Raw genomic sequence first — 27,230 nt, forward strand, 5'->3', positions numbered from 1 at the left:
TCCCAAACTCGATGGATAGCTTGCGGGTGTAGTTTCGCTCCACGGGTTTTACATCTCGACCTCTTCTCTGTTCTCAGTAGACACGGCCAAAAAGGATGTTGTTTTCCTTCTGGATGGTTCTGATGGCACAAGAAATGGCTTCCCCGCCATGCGCGATTTCGTTGAGAGAGTGGTGGAAAAACTCAGTGTGGGACCAAACAAAGACCGTGTCTCTGTGGCCCAGTACAGCCGAGATGCAGAGGTCCACTTCTATCTGAATACTTACACCACCAGAGAGGATGTTGCTGGCTCGGTTAGAGCACTGAGACACAAAGGAGGCAGACCCCTCAACACCGGGGCGGCCCTGCAATACGTCAGGGACAACGTCTTTACAAACTCCTCTGGCAGTAGGCGCTGGCAGGGGGTTCCACAGATCTTGGTCCTGCTCACTGGTGGGAGGTCTTTTGATAACGTGGACACTCCAGCTGCTGCTCTCAAACAGCAGGGCGTCTTTGTGATTGGCATTGGAACACAGAGCTCTGACTCTGCAGAGCTGCAGACGATATCACACGACCCTACATACGCTCTTGCCGTGTCCGACTTCACTGACCTCCCAAGTGTCCAAGAACAGCTCTCCTCTGTAATGAGCACCGTGCCTGTAAAGGCCACGCCCATGACACCCACAGAAACCGGTAAGGAAGTGAAACACGCCCAGGTCATGTGTCCACGCCCGCTCTGGTCACTTCAAGCCTGCCACACTGACTAAAACGATATTATCCCGTTGCCGACACAAACCCTCACACCATGAGTTCCCTTTCCTTTGTGTAACTTTCAAACGCTCAATGTGTCTATCACGTGCCAAACTTAACTCCTCTCAATTTTTGTGTTCCCTAGTGGACAGACAGCCAATAGGAAGAGATGTTGTGTTCTTGCTAGATGGATCTGATGGTACTAGAGCTGGATTCCCAGCAATCCAAGACTTTGTCCAGAGAGTAGTCGAGACACTTAGTGTGGATGACAACAAAGATCGTGTCTCAGTGGTTCAGTACAGCAGAGATCCAGACGTCCAGTTCTATCTCAACACCTTCAGGCAAAAAGGCGAGGTCCTTGACAATGTTAGAGCTTTGAGACACAAGGGCGGAAGACCCCTCAACACAGGAGCAGCTCTCCAGTACTTGAGGGATAATGTCTTCACAGCTTCAGCTGGAAGCAGGCGCCTGGAAGGAGTCCCACAAATGCTAATTTTGTTAACTGGCGGAAGGTCTTTCGACAGCGTCGATGCACCAGCTTCCGCCCTCAGAAAGTTGGGAGTCGTGACCTTTGCAATTGGAACCAGGGGCTCAGACGGCCGAGAGCTGCAATCCATTTCCCACGACCCCACTTACGCTCTTGCCGTGTCCGACTTCACCGACCTCCCAAGGGTCCAAGAACAGCTCTCCTCTGTAATGAGCACTGTGCCAGTGAAGTCCACGCCCATGACACCAACAGTGACTGGTAAGACCGTTACACTCTGAGAACGTTGTAGCACGCTAGCGCAAACCTGCACAGACAGATTGCCAGTGACTTTACTTCCCGCATAGAACCCGGGGGTGGAAGAGCGCTAGTTTAAAGATTATTGACACAAAAATTCGCGACAACTACGAGTTGGGCTAGCTTCAAGCCACCTCAACGCAAAAACCTTTTGACGCATGAAGCTAAACCCTTCTTCATTTTGTTTTCCCCAGTGGACAAACAACCAGCTGGAAAAGATATTGTGTTCTTGTTGGATGGATCCGATGGTACTAGAAACGGATTTCCAGCTATGAGAGACTTTGTCCACAAAGTAGTGGAGACACTCAGTGTGGATGACAACAAAGACCGCGTGTCAGTGGTTCAGTACAGCAAAGATCCAGCGGTCCACTTCTATCTCAACACGTACAGGACCAAAGCCCAGGTTCTTGGCACTGTTAGAGGCTTGACGCACAAGGGCGGGAGACCCCTCAACACAGGAGCGGCGCTCCAGTACCTGAGGGATAATGTCTTCACTGCCTCTGCGGGAAGCAGGCGCCTGGAAGGAGTTCCACAGATCCTGATACTGTTGAGTGGCGGGAGGTCTTTTGACAGTGTCGATGCGCCGGCTTCTGCTCTCAAAAAGCTGGGGGTCTTGACCTTTGCCATTGGAACTCGAAGCTCTGACAGTAGAGAGCTGCAGAAAATATCGCACGATCCCACCTACGCTCTCTCTGTCTCTGAATTCACTGACCTGCCCACTGTGCAACAGCAACTCCAGTCCTCCGTGGAGGATGTGGTCATTGACGTCACCCCAGAATCCCCAACTGTATTAGGTACGTCGACACGCCTGTACTGTCTTTGTCACAGAGGGCAAAGTGCTTTGTCTGTGTCACCTGTAGGGAGCGATAGAAATTGCCAATGTACTAGTTTAGCTCCGGACATTCTTTTACATTCCCGTCCCGCGCACCCTAGGGAAAACTGTATCAGACGTGTGTGACGACTCCCAAGGCGCGTTCTGACAAAGCGTCCCAAACTCGATGGATAGCTTGCGGGTGTAGTTTCGCTCCACGGGTTTTACATCTCGACCTCTTCTCTGTTCTCAGTAGACACGGCCAAAAAGGATGTTGTTTTCCTTCTGGATGGTTCTGATGGCACAAGAAATGGCTTCCCCGCCATGCGCGATTTCGTTGAGAGAGTGGTGGAAAAACTCAGTGTGGGACCAAACAAAGACCGAGTCTCTGTGGCCCAGTACAGCCGAGATGCAGAGGTCCACTTCTATCTGAATACTTACACCACCAGAGAGGATGTTGCTGACTCGGTTAGAGCACTGAGACACAGAGGAGGCAGACCCCTCAACACCGGGGCGGCCCTGCAATACGTCAGGGACAACGTCTTTACAAACTCCTCTGGCAGTAGGCGCTGGCAGGGGGTTCCACAGATCTTGGTCCTGCTCACTGGTGGGAGGTCTTTTGATAACGTGGACACTCCAGCTGCTGCTCTCAAACAGCAGGGCGTCTTTGTGATTGGCATTGGAACACAGAGCTCTGACTCTGCAGAGCTGCAGACGATATCACACGACCCTACATACGCTCTTGCCGTGTCCGACTTCACTGACCTCCCAAGTGTCCAAGAACAGCTCTCCTCTGTAATGAGCACCGTGCCTGTAAAGGCCACGCCCATGACACCCACAGAAACCGGTAAGGAAGTGAAACACGCCCAGGTCATGTGTCCACGCCCGCTCTGGTCACTTCAAGCCTGCCACACTGACTAAAACGATATTATCCCGTTGCCGACACAAACCCTCACACCATGAGTTCCCTTTCCTTTGTGTAACTTTCAAACGCTCAATGTGTCTATCACGTGCCAAACTTAACTCCTCTCAATTTTTGTGTTCCCTAGTGGACAGACAGCCAATAGGAAGAGATGTTGTGTTCTTGCTAGATGGATCTGATGGTACTAGAGCTGGATTCCCAGCAATCCAAGACTTTGTCCAGAGAGTAGTCGAGACACTTAGTGTGGATGACAACAAAGATCGTGTCTCAGTGGTTCAGTACAGCAGAGATCCAGCCGTCCAGTTCTATCTCAACACCTTCAGGCAAAAAGGCGAGGTCCTTGACAATGTTAGAGCTTTGAGACACAAGGGCGGAAGACCCCTCAACACAGGAGCAGCTCTCCAGTACTTGAGGGATAATGTCTTCACAGCTTCAGCTGGAAGCAGGCGCCTGGAAGGAGTCCCACAAATGCTAATTTTGTTAACTGGCGGAAGGTCTTTCGACAGCGTCGATGCACCAGCTTCCGCCCTCAGAAAGTTGGGAGTCGTGACCTTTGCAATTGGAACCAGGGGCTCAGACGGCCGAGAGCTGCAATCCATTTCCCACGACCCCACTTACGCTCTTGCCGTGTCCGACTTCACCGACCTCCCAAGGGTCCAAGAACAGCTCTCCTCTGTAATGGGCACTGTGCCAGTGAAGTCCACGCCCATGACACCAACAGTGACTGGTAAGACCGTTACACTCTGAGAACGTTGTAGCACGCTAGCGCAAACCTGCACAGACAGATTGCCAGTGACTTTACTTCCCGCATAGAACCCGGGGGTGGAAGAGCGCTAGTTTAAAGATTATTGACACAAAAATTCGCGACAACTACGAGTTGGGCTAGCTTCAAGCCACCTCAACGCAAAAACCTTTTGACGCATGAAGCTAAACCCTTCTTCATTTTGTTTTCCCCAGTGGACAAACAACCAGCTGGAAAAGATATTGTGTTCTTGTTGGATGGATCCGATGGTACTAGAAACGGATTTCCAGCTATGAGAGACTTTGTCCACAAAGTAGTGGAGACACTCAGTGTGGATGACAACAAAGACCGCGTGTCAGTGGTTCAGTACAGCAAAGATCCAGCGGTCCACTTCTATCTCAACACGTACAGGACCAAGGCCCAGGTTCTTGGCACTGTTAGAGGCTTGACGCACAAGGGCGGGAGACCCCTCAACACAGGAGCGGCGCTCCAGTACCTGAGGGATAATGTCTTCACTGCCTCTGCGGGAAGCAGGCGCCTGGAAGGAGTTCCACAGATCCTGATACTGTTGAGTGGCGGGAGGTCTTTTGACAGTGTCGATGCGCCGGCTTCTGCTCTCAAAAAGCTGGGGGTCTTGACCTTTGCCATTGGAACTCGAAGCTCTGACAGTAGAGAGCTGCAGAAAATATCGCACGATCCCACCTACGCTCTCTCTGTCTCTGAATTCACTGACCTGCCCACTGTGCAACAGCAACTCCAGTCCTCCGTGGAGGATGTGGTCATTGACGTCACCCCAGAATCCCCAACTGTATTAGGTACGTCGACAAGCCTGTACTGTCTTTGTCACAGAGGGCAAAGTGCTTTGTCTGTGTCACCTGTAGGGAGCGATAGAAATTGCCAATGTACTAGTTTAGCTCCGGACATTCTTTTACATTCCCGTCCCGCGCACCCTAGGGAAAACTGTATCAGACGTGTGTGACGACTCCCAAGGCGCGTTCTGACAAAGCGTCCCAAACTCGATGGATAGCTTGCGGGTGTAGTTTCGCTCCACGGGTTTTACATCTCGACCTCTTCTCTGTTCTCAGTAGACACGGCCAAAAAGGATGTTGTTTTCCTTCTGGATGGTTCTGATGGCACAAGAAATGGCTTCCCCGCCATGCGCGATTTCGTTGAGAGAGTGGTGGAAAAACTCAGTGTGGGACCAAACAAAGACCGTGTCTCTGTGGCCCAGTACAGCCGAGATGCAGAGGTCCACTTCTATCTGAATACTTACACCACCAGAGAGGATGTTGCTGACTCGGTTAGAGCACTGAGACACAGAGGAGGCAGACCCCTCAACACCGGGGCGGCCCTGCAATACGTCAGGGACAACGTCTTTACAAACTCCTCTGGCAGTAGGCGCTGGCAGGGGGTTCCACAGATCTTGGTCCTGCTCACTGGTGGGAGGTCTTTTGATAACGTGGACACTCCAGCTGCTGCTCTCAAACAGCAGGGCGTCTTTGTGATTGGCATTGGAACACAGAGCTCTGACTCTGCAGAGCTGCAGACGATATCACACGACCCTACATACGCTCTTGCCGTGTCCGACTTCACTGACCTCCCAAGTGTCCAAGAACAGCTCTCCTCTGTAATGAGCACCGTGCCTGTAAAGGCCACGCCCATGACACCCACAGAAACCGGTAAGGAAGTGAAACACGCCCAGGTCATGTGTCCACGCCCGCTCTGGTCACTTCAAGCCTGCCACACTGACTAAAACGATATTATCCCGTTGCCGACACAAACCCTCACACCATGAGTTCCCTTTCCTTTGTGTAACTTTCAAACGCTCAATGTGTCTATCACGTGCCAAACTTAACTCCTCTCAATTTTTGTGTTCCCTAGTGGACAGACAGCCAATAGGAAGAGATGTTGTGTTCTTGCTAGATGGATCTGATGGTACTAGAGCTGGATTCCCAGCAATCCAAGACTTTGTCCAGAGAGTAGTCGAGACACTTAGTGTGGATGACAACAAAGATCGTGTCTCAGTGGTTCAGTACAGCAGAGATCCAGCCGTCCAGTTCTATCTCAACACCTTCAGGCAAAAAGGCGAGGTCCTTGACAATGTTAGAGCTTTGAGACACAAGGGCGGAAGACCCCTCAACACAGGAGCAGCTCTCCAGTACTTGAGGGATAATGTCTTCACAGCTTCAGCTGGAAGCAGGCGCCTGGAAGGAGTCCCACAAATGCTAATTTTGTTGACTGGCGGAAGGTCTTTCGACAGCGTCGATGCACCAGCTTCCGCCCTCAGAAAGTTGGGAGTCGTGACCTTTGCAATTGGAACCAGGGGCTCAGACGGCCGAGAGCTGCAATCCATTTCCCACGACCCCACTTACGCTCTTGCCGTGTCCGACTTCACCGACCTCCCAAGGGTCCAAGAACAGCTCTCCTCTGTAATGGGCACTGTGCCAGTGAAGTCCACGCCCATGACACCAACAGTGACTGGTAAGACCGTTACACTCTGAGAACGTTGTAGCACGCTAGCGCAAACCTGCACAGACAGATTGCCAGTGACTTTACTTCCCGCATAGAACCCGGGGGTGGAAGAGCGCTAGTTTAAAGATTATTGACACAAAAATTCGCGACAACTACGAGTTGGGCTAGCTTCAAGCCACCTCAACGCAAAAACCTTTTGACGCATGAAGCTAAACCCTTCTTCATTTTGTTTTCCCCAGTGGACAAACAACCAGCTGGAAAAGATATTGTGTTCTTGTTGGATGGATCCGATGGTACTAGAAACGGATTTCCAGCTATGAGAGACTTTGTCCACAAAGTAGTGGAGACACTCAGTGTGGATGACAACAAAGACCGCGTGTCAGTGGTTCAGTACAGCAAAGATCCAGCGGTCCACTTCTATCTCAACACGTACAGGACCAAAGCCCAGGTTCTTGGCACTGTTAGAGGCTTGACGCACAAGGGCGGGAGACCCCTCAACACAGGAGCGGCGCTCCAGTACCTGAGGGATAATGTCTTCACTGCCTCTGCGGGAAGCAGGCGCCTGGAAGGAGTTCCACAGATCCTGATACTGTTGAGTGGCGGGAGGTCTTTTGACAGTGTCGATGCGCCGGCTTCTGCTCTCAAAAAGCTGGGGGTCTTGACCTTTGCCATTGGAACTCGAAGCTCTGACAGTAGAGAGCTGCAGAAAATATCGCACGATCCCACCTATGCTCTCTCTGTCTCTGAATTCACTGACCTGCCCACTGTGCAACAGCAACTCCAGTCCTCCGTGGAGGATGTGGTCATTGACGTCACCCCAGAATCCCCAACTGTATTAGGTACGTCGACAAGCCTGTACTGTCTTTGTCACAGAGGGCAAAGTGCTTTGTCTGTGTCACCTGTAGGGAGCGATAGAAATTGCCAATGTACTAGTTTAGCTCCGGACATTCTTTTACATTCCCGTCCCGCGCACCCTAGGGAAAACTGTATCAGACGTGTGTGACGACTCCCAAGGCGCGTTCTGACAAAGCGTCCCAAACTCGATGGATAGCTTGCGGGTGTAGTTTCGCTCCACGGGTTTTACATCTCGACCTCTTCTCTGTTCTCAGTAGACACGGCCAAAAAGGATGTTGTTTTCCTTCTGGATGGTTCTGATGGCACAAGAAATGGCTTCCCCGCCATGCGCGATTTCGTTGAGAGAGTGGTGGAAAAACTCAGTGTGGGACCAAACAAAGACCGTGTCTCTGTGGCCCAGTACAGCCGAGATGCAGAGGTCCACTTCTATCTGAATACTTACACCACCAGAGAGGATGTTGCTGACTCGGTTAGAGCACTGAGACACAGAGGAGGCAGACCCCTCAACACCGGGGCGGCCCTGCAATACGTCAGGGACAACGTCTTTACAAACTCCTCTGGCAGTAGGCGCTGGCAGGGGGTTCCACAGATCTTGGTCCTGCTCACTGGTGGGAGGTCTTTTGATAACGTGGACACTCCAGCTGCTGCTCTCAAACAGCAGGGCGTCTTTGTGATTGGCATTGGAACACAGAGCTCTGACTCTGCAGAGCTGCAGACGATATCACACGACCCTACATACGCTCTTGCCGTGTCCGACTTCACTGACCTCCCAAGTGTCCAAGAACAGCTCTCCTCTGTAATGAGCACCGTGCCTGTAAAGGCCACGCCCATGACACCCACAGAAACCGGTAAGGAAGTGAAACACGCCCAGGTCATGTGTCCACGCCCGCTCTGGTCACTTCAAGCCTGCCACACTGACTAAAACGATATTATCCCGTTGCCGACACAAACCCTCACACCATGAGTTCCCTTTCCTTTGTGTAACTTTCAAACGCTCAATGTGTCTATCACGTGCCAAACTTAACTCCTCTCAATTTTTGTGTTCCCTAGTGGACAGACAGCCAATAGGAAGAGATGTTGTGTTCTTGCTAGATGGATCTGATGGTACTAGAGCTGGATTCCCAGCAATCCAAGACTTTGTCCAGAGAGTAGTCGAGACACTTAGTGTGGATGACAACAAAGATCGTGTCTCAGTGGTTCAGTACAGCAGAGATCCAGCCGTCCAGTTCTATCTCAACACCTTCAGGCAAAAAGGCGAGGTCCTTGACAATGTTAGAGCTTTGAGACACAAGGGCGGAAGACCCCTCAACACAGGAGCAGCTCTCCAGTACTTGAGGGATAATGTCTTCACAGCTTCAGCTGGAAGCAGGCGCCTGGAAGGAGTCCCACAAATGCTAATTTTGTTGACTGGCGGAAGGTCTTTCGACAGCGTCGATGCACCAGCTTCCGCCCTCAGAAAGTTGGGAGTCGTGACCTTTGCAATTGGAACCAGGGGCTCAGACGGCCGAGAGCTGCAATCCATTTCCCACGACCCCACTTACGCTCTTGCCGTGTCCGACTTCACCGACCTCCCAAGGGTCCAAGAACAGCTCTCCTCTGTAATGGGCACTGTGCCAGTGAAGTCCACGCCCATGACACCAACAGTGACTGGTAAGACCGTTACACTCTGAGAACGTTGTAGCACGCTAGCGCAAACCTGCACAGACAGATTGCCAGTGACTTTACTTCCCGCATAGAACCCGGGGGTGGAAGAGCGCTAGTTTAAAGATTATTGACACAAAAATTCGCGACAACTACGAGTTGGGCTAGCTTCAAGCCACCTCAACGCAAAAACCTTTTGACGCATGAAGCTAAACCCTTCTTCATTTTGTTTTCCCCAGTGGACAAACAACCAGCTGGAAAAGATATTGTGTTCTTGTTGGATGGATCCGATGGTACTAGAAACGGATTTCCAGCTATGAGAGACTTTGTCCACAAAGTAGTGGAGACACTCAGTGTGGATGACAACAAAGACCGCGTGTCAGTGGTTCAGTACAGCAAAGATCCAGCGGTCCACTTCTATCTCAACACGTACAGGACCAAGGCCCAGGTTCTTGGCACTGTTAGAGGCTTGACGCACAAGGGCGGGAGACCCCTCAACACAGGAGCGGCGCTCCAGTACCTGAGGGATAATGTCTTCACTGCCTCTGCGGGAAGCAGGCGCCTGGAAGGAGTTCCACAGATCCTGATACTGTTGAGTGGCGGGAGGTCTTTTGACAGTGTCGATGCGCCGGCTTCTGCTCTCAAAAAGCTGGGGGTCTTGACCTTTGCCATTGGAACTCGAAGCTCTGACAGTAGAGAGCTGCAGAAAATATCGCACGATCCCACCTACGCTCTCTCTGTCTCTGAATTCACTGACCTGCCCACCGTGCAACAGCAACTCCAGTCCTCCGTGGAGGATGTGGTCATTGACGTCACCCCAGAATCCCCAACTGTATTAGGTACGTCGACAAGCCTGTACTGTCTTTGTCACAGAGGGCAAAGTGCCTTGTCTGTGTCACCTGTAGGGAGCGATAGAAATTGCCAATGTACTAGTTTAGCTCCGGACATTCTTTTACATTCCCGTCCCGCGCACCCTAGGGAAAACTGTATCAGACGTGTGTGACGACTCCCAAGGCGCGTTCTGACAAAGCGTCCCAAACTCGATGGATAGCTTGCGGGTGTAGTTTCGCTCCACGGGTTTTACATCTCGACCTCTTCTCTGTTCTCAGTAGACACGGCCAAAAAGGATGTTGTTTTCCTTCTGGATGGTTCTGATGGCACAAGAAATGGCTTCCCCGCCATGCGCGATTTCGTTGAGAGAGTGGTGGAAAAACTCAGTGTGGGACCAAACAAAGACCGTGTCTCTGTGGCCCAGTACAGCCGAGATGCAGAGGTCCACTTCTATCTGAATACTTACACCACCAGAGAGGATGTTGCTGACTCGGTTAGAGCACTGAGACACAGAGGAGGCAGACCCCTCAACACCGGGGCGGCCCTGCAATACGTCAGGGACAACGTCTTTACAAACTCCTCTGGCAGTAGGCGCTGGCAGGGGGTTCCACAGATCTTGGTCCTGCTCACTGGTGGGAGGTCTTTTGATAACGTGGACACTCCAGCTGCTGCTCTCAAACAGCAGGGCGTCTTTGTGATTGGCATTGGAACACAGAGCTCTGACTCTGCAGAGCTGCAGACGATATCACACGACCCTACATACGCTCTTGCCGTGTCCGACTTCACTGACCTCCCAAGTGTCCAAGAACAGCTCTCCTCTGTAATGAGCACCGTGCCTGTAAAGGCCACGCCCATGACACCCACAGAAACCGGTAAGGAAGTGAAACACGCCCAGGTCATGTGTCCACGCCCGCTCTGGTCACTTCAAGCCTGCCACACTGACTAAAACGATATTATCCCGTTGCCGACACAAACCCTCACACCATGAGTTCCCTTTCCTTTGTGTAACTTTCAAACGCTCAATGTGTCTATCACGTGCCAAACTTAACTCCTCTCAATTTTTGTGTTCCCTAGTGGACAGACAGCCAATAGGAAGAGATGTTGTGTTCTTGCTAGATGGATCTGATGGTACTAGAGCTGGATTCCCAGCAATCCAAGACTTTGTCCAGAGAGTAGTCGAGACACTTAGTGTGGATGACAACAAAGATCGTGTCTCAGTGGTTCAGTACAGCAGAGATCCAGCCGTCCAGTTCTATCTCAACACCTTCAGGCAAAAAGGCGAGGTCCTTGACAATGTTAGAGCTTTGAGACACAAGGGCGGAAGACCCCTCAACACAGGAGCAGCTCTCCAGTACTTGAGGGATAATGTCTTCACAGCTTCAGCTGGAAGCAGGCGCCTGGAAGGAGTCCCACAAATGCTAATTTTGTTAACTGGCGGAAGGTCTTTCGACAGCGTCGATGCACCAGCTTCCGCCCTCAGAAAGTTGGGAGTCGTGACCTTTGCAATTGGAACCAGGGGCTCAGACGGCCGAGAGCTGCAATCCATTTCCCACGACCCCACTTACGCTCTTGCCGTGTCCGACTTCACCGACCTCCCAAGGGTCCAAGAACAGCTCTCCTCTGTAATGGGCACTGTGCCAGTGAAGTCCACGCCCATGACACCAACAGTGACTGGTAAGACCGTTACACTCTGAGAACGTTGTAGCACGCTAGCGCAAACCTGCACAGACAGATTGCCAGTGACTTTACTTCCCGCATAGAACCCGGGGGTGGAAGAGCGCTAGTTTAAAGATTATTGACACAAAAATTCGCGACAACTACGAGTTGGGCTAGCTTCAAGCCACCTCAACGCAAAAACCTTTTGACGCATGAAGCTAAACCCTTCTTCATTTTGTTTTCCCCAGTGGACAAACAACCAGCTGGAAAAGATATTGTGTTCTTGTTGGATGGATCCGATGGTACTAGAAACGGATTTCCAGCTATGAGAGACTTTGTCCACAAAGTAGTGGAGACACTCAGTGTGGATGACAACAAAGACCGCGTGTCAGTGGTTCAGTACAGCAAAGATCCAGCGGTCCACTTCTATCTCAACACGTACAGGACCAAGGCCCAGGTTCTTGGCACTGTTAGAGGCTTGACGCACAAGGGCGGGAGACCCCTCAACACAGGAGCGGCGCTCCAGTACCTGAGGGATAATGTCTTCACTGCCTCTGCGGGAAGCAGGCGCCTGGAAGGAGTTCCACAGATCCTGATACTGTTGAGTGGCGGGAGGTCTTTTGACAGTGTCGATGCGCCGGCTTCTGCTCTCAAAAAGCTGGGGGTCTTGACCTTTGCCATTGGAACTCGAAGCTCTGACAGTAGAGAGCTGCAGAAAATATCGCACGATCCCACCTACGCTCTCTCTGTCTCTGAATTCACTGACCTGCCCACCGTGCAACAGCAACTCCAGTCCTCCGTGGAGGATGTGGTCATTGACGTCACCCCAGAATCCCCAACTGTATTAGGTACGTCGACAAGCCTGTACTGTCTTTGTCACAGAGGGCAAAGTGCTTTGTCTGTGTCACCTGTAGGGAGCGATAGAAATTGCCAATGTACTAGTTTAGCTCCGGACATTCTTTTACATTCCCGTCCCGCGCACCCTAGGGAAAACTGTATCAGACGTGTGTGACGACTCCCAAGGCGCGTTCTGACAAAGCGTCCCAAACTCGATGGATAGCTTGCGGGTGTAGTTTCGCTCCACGGGTTTTACATCTCGACCTCTTCTCTGTTCTCAGTAGACACGGCCAAAAAGGATGTTGTTTTCCTTCTGGATGGTTCTGATGGCACAAGAAATGGCTTCCCCGCCATGCGCGATTTCGTTGAGAGAGTGGTGGAAAAACTCAGTGTGGGACCAAACAAAGACCGTGTCTCTGTGGCCCAGTACAGCCGAGATGCAGAGGTCCACTTCTATCTGAATACTTACACCACCAGAGAGGATGTTGCTGACTCGGTTAGAGCACTGAGACACAGAGGAGGCAGACCCCTCAACACCGGGGCGGCCCTGCAATACGTCAGGGACAACGTCTTTACAAACTCCTCTGGCAGTAGGCGCTGGCAGGGGGTTCCACAGATCTTGGTCCTGCTCACTGGTGGGAGGTCTTTTGATAACGTGGACACTCCAGCTGCTGCTCTCAAACAGCAGGGCGTCTTTGTGATTGGCATTGGAACACAGAGCTCTGACTCTGCAGAGCTGCAGACGATATCACACGACCCTACATACGCTCTTGCCGTGTCCGACTTCACTGACCTCCCAAGTGTCCAAGAACAGCTCTCCTCTGTAATGAGCACCGTGCCTGTAAAGGCCACGCCCATGACACCCACAGAAACCGGTAAGGAAGTGAAACACGCCCAGGTCATGTGTCCACGCCCGCTCTGATCACTTCAAGCCTGCCACACTGACTAAAACGATATTATCCCGTTGCCGACACAAACCCTCACACCATGAGTTCCCTTTCCTTTGTGTAACTTTCAAACGCTCAATGTGTCTATCACGTGCCAAACTTAACTCCTCTCAATTTTTGTGTTCCCTAGTGGACAGACAGCCAATAGGAAGAGATGTTGTGTTCTTGCTAGATGGATCTGATGGTACTAGAGCTGGATTCCCAGCAATCCAAGACTTTGTCCAGAGAGTAGTCGAGACACTTAGTGTGGATGACAACAAAGATCGTGTCTCAGTGGTTCAGTACAGCAGAGATCCAGCCGTCCAGTTCTATCTCAACACCTTCAGGCAAAAAGGCGAGGTCCTTGACAATGTTAGAGCTTTGAGACACAAGGGCGGAAGACCCCTCAACACAGGAGCAGCTCTCCAGTACTTGAGGGATAATGTCTTCACAGCTTCAGCTGGAAGCAGGCGCCTGGAAGGAGTCCCACAAATGCTAATTTTGTTGACTGGCGGAAGGTCTTTCGACAGCGTCGATGCACCAGCTTCCGCCCTCAGAAAGTTGGGAGTCGTGACCTTTGCAATTGGAACCAGGGGCTCAGACGGCCGAGAGCTGCAATCCATTTCCCACGACCCCACTTACGCTCTTGCCGTGTCCGACTTCACCGACCTCCCAAGGGTCCAAGAACAGCTCTCCTCTGTAATGGGCACTGTGCCAGTGAAGTCCATGCCCATGACACCAACAGTGACTGGTAAGACCGTTACACTCTGAGAACGTTGTAGCACGCTAGCGCAAACCTGCACAGACAGATTGCCAGTGACTTTACTTCCCGCATAGAACCCTGGGGTGGAAGAGCGCTAGTTTAAAGATTATTGACACAAAAATTCGCGACAACTACGAGTTGGGCTAGCTTCAAGCCACCTCAACGCAAAAACCTTTTGACGCATGAAGCTAAACCCTTCTTCATTTTGTTTTCCCCAGTGGACAAACAACCAGCTGGAAAAGATATTGTGTTCTTGTTGGATGGATCCGATGGTACTAGAAACGGATTTCCAGCTATGAGAGACTTTGTCCACAAAGTAGTGGAGACACTCAGTGTGGATGACAACAAAGACCGCGTGTCAGTGGTTCAGTACAGCAAAGATCCAGCGGTCCACTTCTATCTCAACACGTACAGGACCAAGGCCCAGGTTCTTGGCACTGTTAGAGGCTTGACGCACAAGGGCGGGAGACCCCTCAACACAGGAGCGGCGCTCCAGTACCTGAGGGATAATGTCTTCACTGCCTCTGCGGGAAGCAGGCGCCTGGAAGGAGTTCCACAGATCCTGATACTGTTGAGTGGCGGGAGGTCTTTTGACAGTGTCGATGCGCCGGCTTCTGCTCTCAAAAAGCTGGGGGTCTTGACCTTTGCCATTGGAACTCGAAGCTCTGACAGTAGAGAGCTGCAGAAAATATCGCACGATCCCACCTACGCTCTCTCTGTCTCTGAATTCACTGACCTGCCCACTGTGCAACAGCAACTCCAGTCCTCCGTGGAGGATGTGGTCATTGACGTCACCCCAGAATCCCCAACTGTATTAGGTACGTCGACAAGCCTGTACTGTCTTTGTCACAGAGGGCAAAGTGCTTTGTCTGTGTCACCTGTAGGGAGCGATAGAAATTGCCAATGTACTAGTTTAGCTCCGGACATTCTTTTACATTCCCGTCCCGCGCACCCTAGGGAAAACTGTATCAGACGTGTGTGACGACTCCCAAGGCGCGTTCTGACAAAGCGTCCCAAACTCGATGGATAGCTTGCGGGTGTAGTTTCGCTCCACGGGTTTTACATCTCGACCTCTTCTCTGTTCTCAGTAGACACGGCCAAAAAGGATGTTGTTTTCCTTCTGGATGGTTCTGATGGCACAAGAAATGGCTTCCCCGCCATGCGCGATTTCGTTGAGAGAGTGGTGGAAAAACTCAGTGTGGGACCAAACAAAGACCGTGTCTCTGTGGCCCAGTACAGCCGAGATGCAGAGGTCCACTTCTATCTGAATACTTACACCACCAGAGAGGATGTTGCTGACTCGGTTAGAGCACTGAGACACAGAGGAGGCAGACCCCTCAACACCGGGGCGGCCCTGCAATACGTCAGGGACAACGTCTTTACAAACTCCTCTGGCAGTAGGCGCTGGCAGGGGGTTCCACAGATCTTGGTCCTGCTCACTGGTGGGAGGTCTTTTGATAACGTGGACACTCCAGCTGCTGCTCTCAAACAGCAGGGCGTCTTTGTGATTGGCATTGGAACACAGAGCTCTGACTCTGCAGAGCTGCAGACGATATCACACGACCCTACATACGCTCTTGCCGTGTCCGACTTCACTGACCTCCCAAGTGTCCAAGAACAGCTCTCCTCTGTAATGAGCACCGTGCCTGTAAAGGCCACGCCCATGACACCCACAGAAACCGGTAAGGAAGTGAAACACGCCCAGGTCATGTGTCCACGCCCGCTCTGGTCACTTCAAGCCTGCCACACTGACTAAAACGATATTATCCCGTTGCCGACACAAACCCTCACACCATGAGGTCCCTTTCCTTTGTGTAACTTTCAAACGCTCAATGTGTCTATCACGTGCCAAACTTAACTCCTCTCAATTTTTGTGTTCCCTAGTGGACAGACAGCCAATAGGAAGAGATGTTGTGTTCTTGCTAGATGGATCTGATGGTACTAGAGCTGGATTCCCAGCAATCCAAGACTTTGTCCAGAGAGTAGTCGAGACACTTAGTGTGGATGACAACAAAGATCGTGTCTCAGTGGTTCAGTACAGCAGAGATCCAGCCGTCCAGTTCTATCTCAACACCTTCAGGCAAAAAGGCGAGGTCCTTGACAATGTTAGAGCTTTGAGACACAAGGGCGGAAGATCCCTCAACACAGGAGCAGCTCTCCAGTACTTGAGGGATAATGTCTTCACAGCTTCAGCTGGAAGCAGGCGCCTGGAAGGAGTCCCACAAATGCTAATTTTGTTAACTGGCGGAAGGTCTTTCGACAGTGTCGAGTCACCAGCTTCCGCTCTCAGAAAGTTGGGAGTCGTGACCTTTGCAATTGGAACCAGGGGCTCAGACGGCAGAGAACTGCAAACCATTTCCCACGACCCCACTTATGCCCTTGCTTTGTCTGACTTCACTGACCTCCCAAGAGTCCAAGAACAGCTCTCCTCTGTAATGAGCACTGTGCCCGTGAAGTCCACGCCCATGACACCAACAGGGACTGGTAAGACCGTAACCCTTTGAGGTTGTTTTAGCATTCCAGCTGAAATATATACTGCCAGATTAAGTGACACTTTACATGTCACTATTAGCATTGCTTTGGAAAACCACTTTTTTAACATTATTGAGAACATATAGAAACAACTAACTGAACTAATTCCAAGCCACCTCAACACAAAAATTGTTTGATGCATGAAGCTAAACCATTCTTCATTTTATTTTTCCCCAGTGGATAATCAACCAGCTGGAAAAGATTTTGTATTCTTGTTGGATGGATCTGATGGTACTAGAAACAAATTCCCAGCTATGAGAGACTTTGTCCAAAAAGTAGTGGAGACACTCAGTGTGGATGACAACAAAGACCGTGTCTCAGTTGTTCAGTACAGCAGAGAGCCAGCTGTTCAGTTCTATCTCAACACATACAGATCCAAAGCCCAGGTCCTTAAAACTGTTAGAGGCCTGAGACATAAAGGTGGAAGAATGCTCAACACAGGAGCGGCGCTCCGGTACTTGAGGGAAAATGTCTTCACTGCCTCTACGGGAAGCAGGCGCCTGGAAGGAGTTCCACAGATCCTGATATTGTTGAGTGGCGGGAGGTCTTTTGACAGTGTCGATGTGCCAGCTTCTGCTCTCAAAAAGCTTGGGGTTTTGACCTTTGCAATTGGAACCCGGAGCTCTGACAGCAGAGAGCTGCAGAAGATATCATATGATCCCAGCTATGTGCTATCTGTCTCAGAATTCAATGACCTTCCCACTGTGCAACAGCAGCTTCAATCCTCTGTGGAGGATGCTGTCAGTTCAGTCATCCCAGAATCACCAAATGTATTTGGTACGATGTTACTTAAATTAGTTCATTGAAATTTCCCATCGGCCATTCTTTTTTCCTTTTATTGTTTCGGATACCTCTCTGTCTTTTCAAAATCATTTTCTTCAACTTTCTTGTGTCACATCTAAATGCTGAAACATTCAGGACAAAGTCCTGCTCTCTTTTTTCTGTATTAACATGTATCATTATTCTAAATTAATATGTCCTACAAACAGTTACAATGATGAAAAGACAGAAGGCGGCGCTAATGGTCGCAGAGTTTAGATGCTAAGGTTCTCTTTGGGAGTGACCAGGATGGGTAGGATCAGGAATGAGTCTATCAGAAGAACAACCCATGTTAAGATGTTTTGGAGAGAAGGTCAGAGAAGCCAGACTGAGATTGTTAGGTCATGTACAGAGGAGGGATCGTGAATATACTGGTAGGTGGATGCTGGAATTGGAGATGCCAGGCAGGAGGTCTTGAGTAAGACCAAAAAGGAAGTTATATGGATGTAGTAAGAGAGGATATGAAGGTAGTTGGTGTGAGAGAGGAGGATATAGAGAATAGGGTTGGACGGAGAAGGGTGATTCGCTGTGGCGAACCCTGTGAAGGGAAAAGCCGAAATAGGAAGAAGAAGATTCTAAATTAATGTCATAGGTCTGGTTGTCTTGGATACCAATGACATGAAATGTTCTTTGCCGGCTGTTCATTGTCATCTGCAGTCTCAGGGCGGAGATTCAGCATCAAACACAACAGCACTTATCAGTGATTTTTTTTTCTGTTCTCTATACAGAAGAATTCAGCACCTCTTTTGACATTGCACATCACCAACTCTCATTTTCACTTGGCATCACCTTGTAACCATGTTTATGAGTACAACTGGCTAAGTCTTCGGGTTGATGAAATTGGATATCTACACGTATCTATGTGCCGATTGTTATTACAGATGATGCAATTTTCAAGGCATACAACTGGGCCTGTAGCAAGTGCTAATTTGTGAAAACATCTGCTGGATTTAGTGTGAATTGTGTTTTGTCTCAGTATTCCTCCTTTTCATTGAAATACCCTGGCCAATCTTTGAACTTTTTTCAAAAACTTTTGAGAACTGGTCTGTAATTGCCGTAGAAATTATTTTTTAGCCACAAGTAACATTACCTTTTCTTCTCTTTCAGCTGAGTCACTGGGCCCACGGAAGGATATAATCTTCCTTGTTGATGGATCAGACGGTGTTGGACGGGAATTCCCCATCATCCAGGAGTTCATGCGCAGAGTTGTGGAGAGTCTAAATGTGGGCGAAAACAAGATCCGTATTGGTGTTGTGCAGTATGGTGACACTGCACATGCTGACATGTATCTGAACACTCATACAACCAAAGAAGGTGTTCTGAATGCCATCCGGCAACTAAGGCAGCGAGGAGGAAGACAACGTAATCTGGGTCAGGCCTTGAAGTTTGTCAATCAGGATGTTCTTACAGCAGCCCAAGGCAGCAGGAAACAAGAGGGGGTTCCACAGTTTTTAATTGTGGTCTCCAGTGGTCCTTCATCAGATGATATCAAAAGGCCAGCCTCAACCCTCAAACAATCTAGAGTCCTTCCATTCAGCATCGGAACCAGGGATATGAACCCTAAAGAGCTGCAGATCGTCTCATACGTGCCAAACTTTGCCTACACAGTGGATGATCTCCCTGGCCTGTACATAGTCCAAGAAAGCCTAATCACTACTCTCACTGAGTTGTCCGATGAAGAAATTGCCAAAATGACTCCAACATTTACAGACTATGATGGTATGCAAACACTTTATCTTGCGAAAGTTATAAATATATAATTTTAAGTCATTAAAACTACTTTGTGCAGCTTATATACACTCACAACCAACATAAAAGTCGGGCCTGACTTAGCAGGTACATAATAATCTTAGAACTGAAAATTTCTAGAGGAGGACACTTAACCCCTTATTTCTTTCACTCACTGCCCACTGCTCCTGGTTCCATGAGTTTAATACAAAGAACAATTTAGTATTCAAAGTTTCAAAAAGATAATACTCCCCTAGTCTTGAAATAAAAATACATACAGCCAATTCTTGGCGTGAAGTACCGTACAACTTCTCAGCCAATGAAATGCAATCCCTAGGAAAAAATATCTTGCTCTTCATAATACTTTGTCTTGTATCTTCTTTATCCTTTGTTTTTAACAGTGATCACACCAACATTGAGAGGAGAGAAGAGAGATGTCGTGTTTTTGATTGATGGCTCAACCGCAACGCGTGGTGAATTTTCATCCATCCGTGACATGATAAAAAGAGTGGTGGCGAAGCTGGATGTAGGATTGGATAATGTCAGAGTTTCAGTGGTACAATACAGCGATGAACCAAAATTTGAATTTCTTCTGAATGAATACTCCAGCAATGAGGAAGTACGTCGGGCTGTGGAGAGACTTCAAAGCAGAGGCGGGAGCCGTCTCAACACAGGTCGCGCACTTGAGTGGGTTTCCCGAAACATCTATCAGAGGTCAGCAGGCAGTCGCATTGAAGATGGCGTGCCCCAGTTTCTCATTCTAGTCACGGGTAGCAAGTCTGCGGATGATGTATCAACCCCTGCTGACCAACTCAAGATGAACCACATCGCACCAGTTGCTATTGGCTCAAGCAAAGCTGATCCTGATGAACTGAGACAGATTTCCCTCAAGCCTGAACTTGTGTATACAGTCCAAAGCTTCAGTCAGCTTCCAGCTGTGGAACAGCAGCTTATTGACTCAGTGACTACAATATCAACCAGTGATATCATCAATAGCTATACGCCTCTCACTCCAGTTGACAGTAAGAAATGTGATATTTATCACCTTGAAATTTTTTGCTCTTCATCTTTTGATGGTTGAATTCTACCTAATTTAGGTACCTAATCTAAAATAGGAAGTCAATCTGAACCCCTCAAAACTTAAAAAACAACCAAAAGTGAAATGGCTACTACCTTTCTGACTCCATGATCTAAAGATATGAGAATACCTTAGGAGATTTTCGTTTTTAGCCGCTTAAAGTGTATCATGGTCCTTTCTTTGCTGAACTACAACAGATTATTTTACGTTAATCTTGAAAAGACATGGAGTCAAAATCATTAATATAAATGTAGAAATTAATAAAAACGCACTTGAGTAGCTGCAATGTTCATCCTGTCATCCAAGCAAACCAACAAAATTATGCTCGTTTGAAAACTTGAATTTTTCAGAGAGCAACTTTTGCTTGTTTCCAAAAATTAAGTCCGCTCTCTTACAGGCATGATGTGAATGGTCAACTTTCCTGTTCATTTATTTTGCAGATGTCTTAAATCTCGGAAGGAAGGATATTATTTTCCTCATTGATGGCTCAGACAATACTGGTGCAGCAGGTGTCGCTCACATTCGTGACTTCATCCTCAAGACTGTCCAACAACTTGACGTGAAGCCTGACCAAGTGCGTGTGGCTGTTGTCCAGTACGCAGACAGGGTTAAAACGGAGTTCTCTCTCAATTCACACAATAACAAGGGAGCCGTCGTCAGTGCGATCAAACGTCTCCGTCAGATGGGTGGTCGCTCATCAAATCTGGCTGATGCCATTGAATATGTCATCAACACTGAGTTAAAGCCCTCTGCTGGTGCCCGTCCACTTGATGCCTCCCAGCATCTTGTGGTTCTCACAGGTGGTCGTTCTCCACAAGATGTTTCACTTTATGGACCTCTGCTTAAGTCATCCAGGGTCAACTGCATTGGAATTGCTGCAGAGGGTGGTGACACCCGACAGCTTAACCAAATTTCAACTACACCGGAGAATGTCCTCCAGGTTCCGACATTCCCTGGACTGCCAGCCCTCAAGGACAGATTTATTGCCAGGTTGAGCGGGCCCCTACTAGTCGAACCAGAAATACCTGAGCCTCCAAGTAAGTTGGCTAAAAATGTAAAATGAAAATAATACAGCATGTTACAGATTCAATTTTTTTAGTCTAGTCATGCGCTAATGCGTCGCTTCTTCTAATATCCTCTCATTAATCACAGCGAGTGGCCTGCCTCCCTCTAAAAAAGCTGACATCGTGTTTTTGGTGGATGGTTCCATCAACTTGGGCAAGGAAAATTTCAAAGAAGTGATGTCATTTATTGTCAACCTAATCGACCTGTTCTTCACTGAGAGAGATAATCTGAGGATCGGCCTGGCATATTATGCCACAGATGTGAATGACGCCTTCTACCTCAACACCTACAACAACAAGCAGGACATTATCAGTGCAGTTGATCGAGTAGAGTATAAAGGTGGGCGTAAAATCAACACTGGGGCTGCCATTCGCCATGTTCAGGATGTCCACTTCACGAAAGAGAGAGGCAGTAGAAAGGAGGAAGGCACGCCTCAGATCCTGATGGTTGTTACCGGCGGACGGTCAGCAGATGACAGTAAATCAGCAGCCCTTGGACTGAAGAAGACCGGTGTCAGAATATTCGCTGTGGGAGTCGGGGACATTGAGAACGAATTGGAAAACCTTGCAAGCGAGTCATCCACTGTGGCTCGGGCCAGCACATTTCAGGAACTTTCAGAGCTCAATGAGCAAATTCTGGAGACTTTGGATGATGAAGTGAAGGGGAAATTGTGTGTTGGTGTGCCAGAAACTACAAAAAGTAAGAGACAGTTGTAAACCTTACATACGTTTACCCGTAAAATGTTGTCAGTGACAGGGAAATATTGCATCAAATATATTGAGAAATCTTCCTGTTTTTCAGCCTGCAGTATAGAGGTGCTGGTGGGCTTTGATGTTGGTGCCCAGAATATCTTCAGTGCTCAGACAAACCTCCAGAACAAGATGGGCGCAATCCTGCAGCGAATCTCAAAGATGGCAGCTATCAGCTGCTCAACAGGGCAGATTCCTTCCGTGCAAGTGGGGATGCTTGCTGTGCAATCTAGTGGCCAGGCTGTCCAAATGGACTTCACAAACAATGCTGACGAACTCTTTGAGGCCTTTAGAAGCCAGCGTAGTCGTGGGCCATTTGTCCTGAATAGCAAGACCATCTCAGCATACACTGACAGGTTCAGAACCAGACAGGATCACGTCGTCAAGGTCGGTAACCTGCTGTTGAAGCAGACAAATTGAAAGCTTGAGGCAGATTAGAATTCCTTTTTTTTCCCCCATTGGCAGGTGGTTATTCATTTGACTGACGGTCTTGATGCCCCATACCCTGTACTGAAACGTCAAGTTGAGGAGCTTCAGTTGTCAGGTGATTACTTTTTTTCAATTAATTTTGTTGCATTTAAAAAATTGGTCGTGGCAATCAGCTCCTACATATCTTATATCTACAAAACAGGAGTGAACAGTTTCTTTTTGGTTGGGCTGGAGCGAGTGCCACGGTTTGATGAGGCTGTGCTTTTGGAGTATGGTCGAGGCTTCAGGTACACCAGACCTCTGCGACTCAACGTCATGGACTTGGACTATGAGCTGATGGAAGAACTGGCAAGTAGCTTGTCACAAGTGCTTGTGCAAACCGGTGGGGCCTTTAAGGTCTCACCATTCATCATCAGAGCATTCTTTGAATAGATTTTTTTTCCCTGTGTAGGACAATATTGCAGAAAGGGAATGCTGTGGAAATCCATGTAAATGTACTGGTGCTAGAGGAGACCGAGGTGCAGTGGGACTTCCAGGGCTTAAGGTATTGTCCAAAATGTATTAATTCAGTTATGCATATTCCATTATACATGATTCATCGTGTAATATAATAAAATTTTCAGCATCCTGAGGTAATATACTTTATACTTTACAATATACTTTAAGACTGGTCAGGTTTCATGCAGAGTTACTAAATTACTTACTTACTAGTTACTTCCTGTTTTTATGAAAAGTGACATACTGTGGTTTGCCCCACATGGTTACATGTGCTGTGTAATTACACTTACTTTGCCCAGTTGAAATAAAATTCGTCTTCAAGTTCATTTTGGTTTTGTATTCCAGGGCAGTCCTGGAGCATTGGGAAGTCAAGGGCATCCTGGAGACGAGGGTGGACCTGTAAGTTTTATTGTCTGGCCATCATCTGTGATCCTGGGTCTGAAGGTTTTTCAGTGCCTGACTGAAAACTCTCCTGACCTGATTGCCCCACATCTTCATTCTCTGCTTTCAGGGAGAGAGGGGTCCTCCTGGTGTGAACGGTACCCAAGGTTTCCAAGGATGTCCTGGACAGAGAGGTGTTAAGGTATTCCTAAAACTCATCCATACACTTTTTGTTCATTTGGATTTTTCTGTCTTCTTCATGATCCAGTTTACTGTTCTGATGTAAATATATTGTCTCTTTTGCTCAGGGATCTCGAGGATACTCTGGAGACAAGGTGAACTACAATTTTTCTTAACAATTTTCATCATCAGATTCAAAAGAATGGAGAGGGGAAAAATATGTCAATTAATCTTCCTTGACCCATTCCAGGGAGAATTTGGAGAGATTGGCCTGGACGGTATTAACGGAGAAGAGGTAACTGCTTGTTATTTCATCTTTTTTGTCGCTTCTTTCTGTGCAATCCTGCTTGTGACTTGTGAGTTCCACCAATCACTCCATGTGACACAGACAAGAGAATTTGTTTTGGCTGATGTTTGACTCTTCACTTTCCTTGCCAATCCTCTAAATGTTTCTAGGGCAAAAGTGGAGTGGCAGGACCCCCAGGAGAAAGAGGAAATCCCGGAACAAGAGTGAGTGACTGGATGTGACAGACACACACACACACTTTGAGGCCATCCAACATCTCCAATAGTTATATGATACATAAAAGAAATTTCACAAATTTTCATTTCACCTTTTTATGGTTCAAGTTTTGTTTGGGTTTTTTTTTTTCTGAGAGGAAGAACAGTTCACAGAAATACAAATGCAGTAAATGTGTTCCATCCCATCTCAAAAATGTATCAAATTAGTTCCCTTTCATATGTATTCATTCATCATTATCTTCTATACAATCATTTTAGGGTCCTAAAGGTGCTAAAGGACAAGCTGGTGACAATGGAAAAACTGGAATCAGAGGAGATCCTGTGAGTTTTATTTGAAGGGTTGTGAAATCATATCCATGTCTGAGTTGTTGTAATTTACTGTTACTGTAATTTTGTTTTCTTTGCCTGCATCATGATGACAACAAGCACAAACAGTACCCTGTCACAGCATCAAAAAATAACGTTGCCTGGAACAGGAAGAAATTCTACCAGCAATTTACAGCTTTAAATAATGCACTGCACACAAAAAAAGTTAAATTTTTAGGTAATGACTCATATATTCTGGTCAATAAACATGCAGATTCTGTGGCCTGCACAGCACCTCCAGTGATTTTACATTAAATTCAACAGCTGACAGTTTAGTGCTTCATACAATAGTATTGAAATACACAAAATGCCTTTTCATGTGTGTAAGTGCTAACAGACTTCCACCTAGACAAGGTCTATAAACAGTCATACCTGGTGCACTGGGACCCTTTCAGACAGCCGTCCGGGATCTTCACCACCAGCACTCCTGGTTTCCGTTCACACAGCCTGCTCAAATCATGCAGTATACCTTAGTAGATATTCAGGTTATAATAAAATACAGATAGCATATTCTTCCCCTATGTGTTAAGATATATTTCACAAAGAAAAAAAAAGGATAATTTTCAACTATAGTGATTTATTCTACTGTTATATGTTGAGCGTTGCCGTAAAAGATGGTTCTCACTCTGTTCAACATGAGGTCCTCGACTCCCGCTGGCCGAACGTCGCCCATATATTCATTTCATTTTCCACCTGAATTTTCATCCAACCACCAAATACTGACATTCAGTACAATATGAAACAGAATAATTCCGAAATGATAAGTAACTTGAAATATTTACCTTGAACACTTTCATTCGTCGCTATCGGCGTCGTTGTAGAGCATTCTTAGTTAAGTAGCTAGCTACACTTTAAACAAGCGTCACTCGCCGGCTTAGATTCAATGGGCGTTACCCCGGCGGCTCGCGAAATCTAACGGTTAGCTATCACTTGCGAAGTCTTAACGGTAAGCTATCACTTGCTAAATCTAACGGTTAGCTGTCGCTGGCGAACCTAGCGGATAGCTCTAACTTAACAAGTGGCCTTTTAAAAGTATGGGGCGATACCATAAGCACAAAGTCAAGGTTTTTGATGTTTGGCAACATTATCTCAACAGCGAGTTGTTGATTTTTATCAATTCATACGCAAATACGCATCTCCTTCTTGAACTTTAAGGTTTGCTAGCACGTGAAGGGATTCGGTTTCCCGAGTTCATTAGCGATGGCGCCACACCTGCGTCACAGTAACAGCTACAACTGTATTCGAAAGAATAGGGAGGGAAAGCAGACCGTCATCTTTCCAGGACAATTCTGTGACATTTTAATATTACTGAAAGAAATAAAGCACCAATAATCTAAAGATGGAGAGCAGGCTGCATGCTAAGGTGGCTCCTGATCATTAGTTAAGTGTAAAATTTGGCCACAATAAAAAAGTACAGTAACAAAAAAAAACCATATATATATATATATATATATATATAATTTTTTTTATTTTTTTTTTAATATATATTGTAGCAAGTCATGAATGTTGAGGTTTATGTTGATTCTTGTTTTCAGGGTAATTTTGGTGTTGGTGGGGATTTTGTGGGTATTTTATGGGGTGCATTGAATTCTGGGGTTTTTTAACTGGAATTGAGTGGGAACAGTTAGTTGTATTGCAGGCTTGGGTGGTGTGGCTGTGACCAACAACAGCTATTGCTCATTAAACAGACGTTTTACCGTCACCTGTAATACCGTCATATATATATGTATATATATATATATATATATATACATATATATGATCTTGTATGATCATCTGTTATGAAATCCAGTTGTGGTATCCAGGTCATGTCATCTTTCAGTGTTATCACTCACACAAAATACAATGTATTGTAGAGTAAATAATATATACTACTGCTGAATTTATCAAAAATCAGGTTTAGACAAGATGCAACACATCAAAATGCTTGATGGACTGCAGACATGTTCTGAGATGGTCTTCTTTTGCAGGGTACGAGCGGAGAGGACAACAACAGGCCGGGGCCCAAAGGAGACCCTGGTGATGCCGGACCAGCGGTAACATTCTTTTTTTTTTAAAATCTAATACTTATAATTATTATTGTTGATTGTTGATTGTCTTGCTGGTATGTGCAAAACTGACAGGGAGAGGCCGGCGAGGACGGGAAGCAGGGAACCCCTGGAGAGGCTGGAAGAAGGGTGAGCAACTTTGCAGATCCAGGAAGAGCCCTGATGATCTGAACAACATTCTCCCAGCTCTAATTTTCTTAACTAACCTGCTTTATTTATTAGGGAGCTGACGGCAGGAGGGGCCCACCAGGACAAGCTGTAAGTCCCTTGTTTTTGAAAGGATTTCCAGCATAAGACCCGACCTTTGACCTGTTATGGAAATGAATCACTTCCCTTGTCTGCCATTCATCCAGGGTTCTCCTGGAAGGCCAGGGACTGATGGCTTGCAAGGAGAACCAGGCATTGGAGGTTCTCGGGTAAGTGTTTCAGGCTCTGTGCAATAGTTTGGCAGGTACTGGGAACACTCCTGCCAACAGGCGCCAGAGCAAGTTGAGGCAGTAATCTGTCGCTGACGCTCCCTGGCAGGTTCCTTGATGGGCCAGGGGCGCTAATGTACAAAGTTTGGAACCTTCTTTGCTCATGGGTTCTTAGTTCAGCTCAAGCATGCTGAAATCTGGAGCATCAACTCTGTAACTTTCCTTTTTTTTCCCAAGGGTCCAAGTGGTCCAAACGGTGCACCAGGACCAAGAGGAGAAGATGGGAACCCAGGACCCAGGGTGAGCAAACCTTTGGGTTTCAGTGGAATCACTGATTTTACAATGCACTCGTTGGACCTGAAAAAAATGAATTGAGTAATGATCATTCTGGACAACAAATTTCTTTGTCAGAGAGCAACAAACCCTCTTTATAGCAATTCACGTCAACCAAAAC

The 27,230-nt window shown here is 47.8% G+C and overlaps 12 protein-coding genes across 12 annotated transcripts in view; all 12 read left to right on the plus strand.

Annotated features, from left to right (window-relative positions):
* Positions 1-27,230, plus strand: part of LOC147234799 (collagen alpha-3(VI) chain-like) — a 90,860-nt gene that overhangs the window by 54,564 nt on the left and 9,066 nt on the right. Inside the window, exons 6-24 of the mRNA XM_086145506.1 lie at positions 18,424-19,035; positions 19,446-20,066; positions 20,563-21,159; positions 21,275-21,886; positions 21,989-22,323; positions 22,402-22,480; positions 22,568-22,713; positions 22,817-22,909; positions 23,209-23,262; positions 23,375-23,446; positions 23,553-23,579; positions 23,675-23,719; positions 23,881-23,934; positions 24,205-24,267; positions 26,283-26,348; positions 26,436-26,489; positions 26,583-26,618; positions 26,714-26,776; positions 27,014-27,076. Of these exons, the coding sequence (XP_086001632.1) occupies positions 18,424-19,035; positions 19,446-20,066; positions 20,563-21,159; positions 21,275-21,886; positions 21,989-22,323; positions 22,402-22,480; positions 22,568-22,713; positions 22,817-22,909; positions 23,209-23,262; positions 23,375-23,446; positions 23,553-23,579; positions 23,675-23,719; positions 23,881-23,934; positions 24,205-24,267; positions 26,283-26,348; positions 26,436-26,489; positions 26,583-26,618; positions 26,714-26,776; positions 27,014-27,076 (3,692 nt within the window). The remainder of the gene's footprint in view (positions 1-18,423; positions 19,036-19,445; positions 20,067-20,562; positions 21,160-21,274; positions 21,887-21,988; positions 22,324-22,401; positions 22,481-22,567; positions 22,714-22,816; positions 22,910-23,208; positions 23,263-23,374; positions 23,447-23,552; positions 23,580-23,674; positions 23,720-23,880; positions 23,935-24,204; positions 24,268-26,282; positions 26,349-26,435; positions 26,490-26,582; positions 26,619-26,713; positions 26,777-27,013; positions 27,077-27,230) is intronic.
* On the plus strand, positions 12-832 carry LOC147234827 (collagen alpha-3(VI) chain-like). Its single transcript, XM_086146059.1, has 2 exons — positions 12-18; positions 78-832. Exons 1-2 carry the CDS (start codon positions 12-14, stop codon positions 743-745), a joined length of 675 nt encoding a protein of 224 aa, XP_086002185.1. The 3' UTR covers positions 746-832.
* LOC147234828 (collagen alpha-3(VI) chain-like) lies at positions 822-2,489 on the plus strand. Its single transcript, XM_086146060.1, has 3 exons — positions 822-1,473; positions 1,704-2,303; positions 2,443-2,489. The coding sequence occupies exons 1-3, from the start codon at positions 822-824 to the stop codon at positions 2,487-2,489; spliced, it is 1,299 nt and encodes a 432-aa protein (XP_086002186.1).
* On the plus strand, positions 2,630-3,989 carry LOC147234829 (collagen alpha-3(VI) chain-like). The gene is made up of 2 exons (XM_086146061.1): positions 2,630-3,167; positions 3,370-3,989. The coding sequence occupies exons 1-2, from the start codon at positions 2,645-2,647 to the stop codon at positions 3,987-3,989; spliced, it is 1,143 nt and encodes a 380-aa protein (XP_086002187.1). The 5' UTR covers positions 2,630-2,644.
* Positions 3,929-5,824, plus strand: LOC147234830 (collagen alpha-3(VI) chain-like). The gene is made up of 2 exons (XM_086146063.1): positions 3,929-4,799; positions 5,070-5,824. Exons 1-2 carry the CDS (start codon positions 4,277-4,279, stop codon positions 5,735-5,737), a joined length of 1,191 nt encoding a protein of 396 aa, XP_086002189.1. The 5' UTR covers positions 3,929-4,276; the 3' UTR covers positions 5,738-5,824.
* On the plus strand, positions 5,814-7,481 carry LOC147234831 (collagen alpha-3(VI) chain-like). The gene is made up of 3 exons (XM_086146064.1): positions 5,814-6,465; positions 6,696-7,295; positions 7,435-7,481. The coding sequence occupies exons 1-3, from the start codon at positions 5,814-5,816 to the stop codon at positions 7,479-7,481; spliced, it is 1,299 nt and encodes a 432-aa protein (XP_086002190.1).
* On the plus strand, positions 7,611-8,981 carry LOC147234832 (collagen alpha-3(VI) chain-like). Its single transcript, XM_086146065.1, has 2 exons — positions 7,611-8,159; positions 8,362-8,981. The coding sequence occupies exons 1-2, from the start codon at positions 7,637-7,639 to the stop codon at positions 8,979-8,981; spliced, it is 1,143 nt and encodes a 380-aa protein (XP_086002191.1). The 5' UTR covers positions 7,611-7,636.
* On the plus strand, positions 8,921-9,955 carry LOC147234833 (collagen alpha-3(VI) chain-like). The gene has a single exon (XM_086145502.1). The coding sequence runs from the start codon at positions 9,269-9,271 to the stop codon at positions 9,953-9,955; it is 687 nt and encodes a 228-aa protein (XP_086001628.1). The 5' UTR covers positions 8,921-9,268.
* Positions 9,996-10,816, plus strand: LOC147234834 (collagen alpha-3(VI) chain-like). Its single transcript, XM_086146066.1, has 2 exons — positions 9,996-10,002; positions 10,062-10,816. The coding sequence occupies exons 1-2, from the start codon at positions 9,996-9,998 to the stop codon at positions 10,727-10,729; spliced, it is 675 nt and encodes a 224-aa protein (XP_086002192.1). The 3' UTR covers positions 10,730-10,816.
* LOC147234835 (collagen alpha-3(VI) chain-like) lies at positions 10,806-12,473 on the plus strand. Its single transcript, XM_086146067.1, has 3 exons — positions 10,806-11,457; positions 11,688-12,287; positions 12,427-12,473. Exons 1-3 carry the CDS (start codon positions 10,806-10,808, stop codon positions 12,471-12,473), a joined length of 1,299 nt encoding a protein of 432 aa, XP_086002193.1.
* Positions 12,603-13,973, plus strand: LOC147234836 (collagen alpha-3(VI) chain-like). Its single transcript, XM_086146068.1, has 2 exons — positions 12,603-13,151; positions 13,354-13,973. The coding sequence occupies exons 1-2, from the start codon at positions 12,629-12,631 to the stop codon at positions 13,971-13,973; spliced, it is 1,143 nt and encodes a 380-aa protein (XP_086002194.1). The 5' UTR covers positions 12,603-12,628.
* LOC147234837 (collagen alpha-3(VI) chain-like) lies at positions 14,064-15,721 on the plus strand. The gene is made up of 2 exons (XM_086146069.1): positions 14,064-14,783; positions 15,054-15,721. The coding sequence occupies exons 1-2, from the start codon at positions 14,261-14,263 to the stop codon at positions 15,719-15,721; spliced, it is 1,191 nt and encodes a 396-aa protein (XP_086002195.1). The 5' UTR covers positions 14,064-14,260.

This window comes from Fistularia commersonii, chromosome 4, assembly GCF_037954325.1.
Source record: "Fistularia commersonii isolate RoL2024-O1a breed Wild chromosome 4, RoL_Fcom_v1.0, whole genome shotgun sequence".
Classification (NCBI taxonomy): Eukaryota; Metazoa; Chordata; class Actinopteri; order Syngnathiformes; family Fistulariidae; genus Fistularia; species Fistularia commersonii.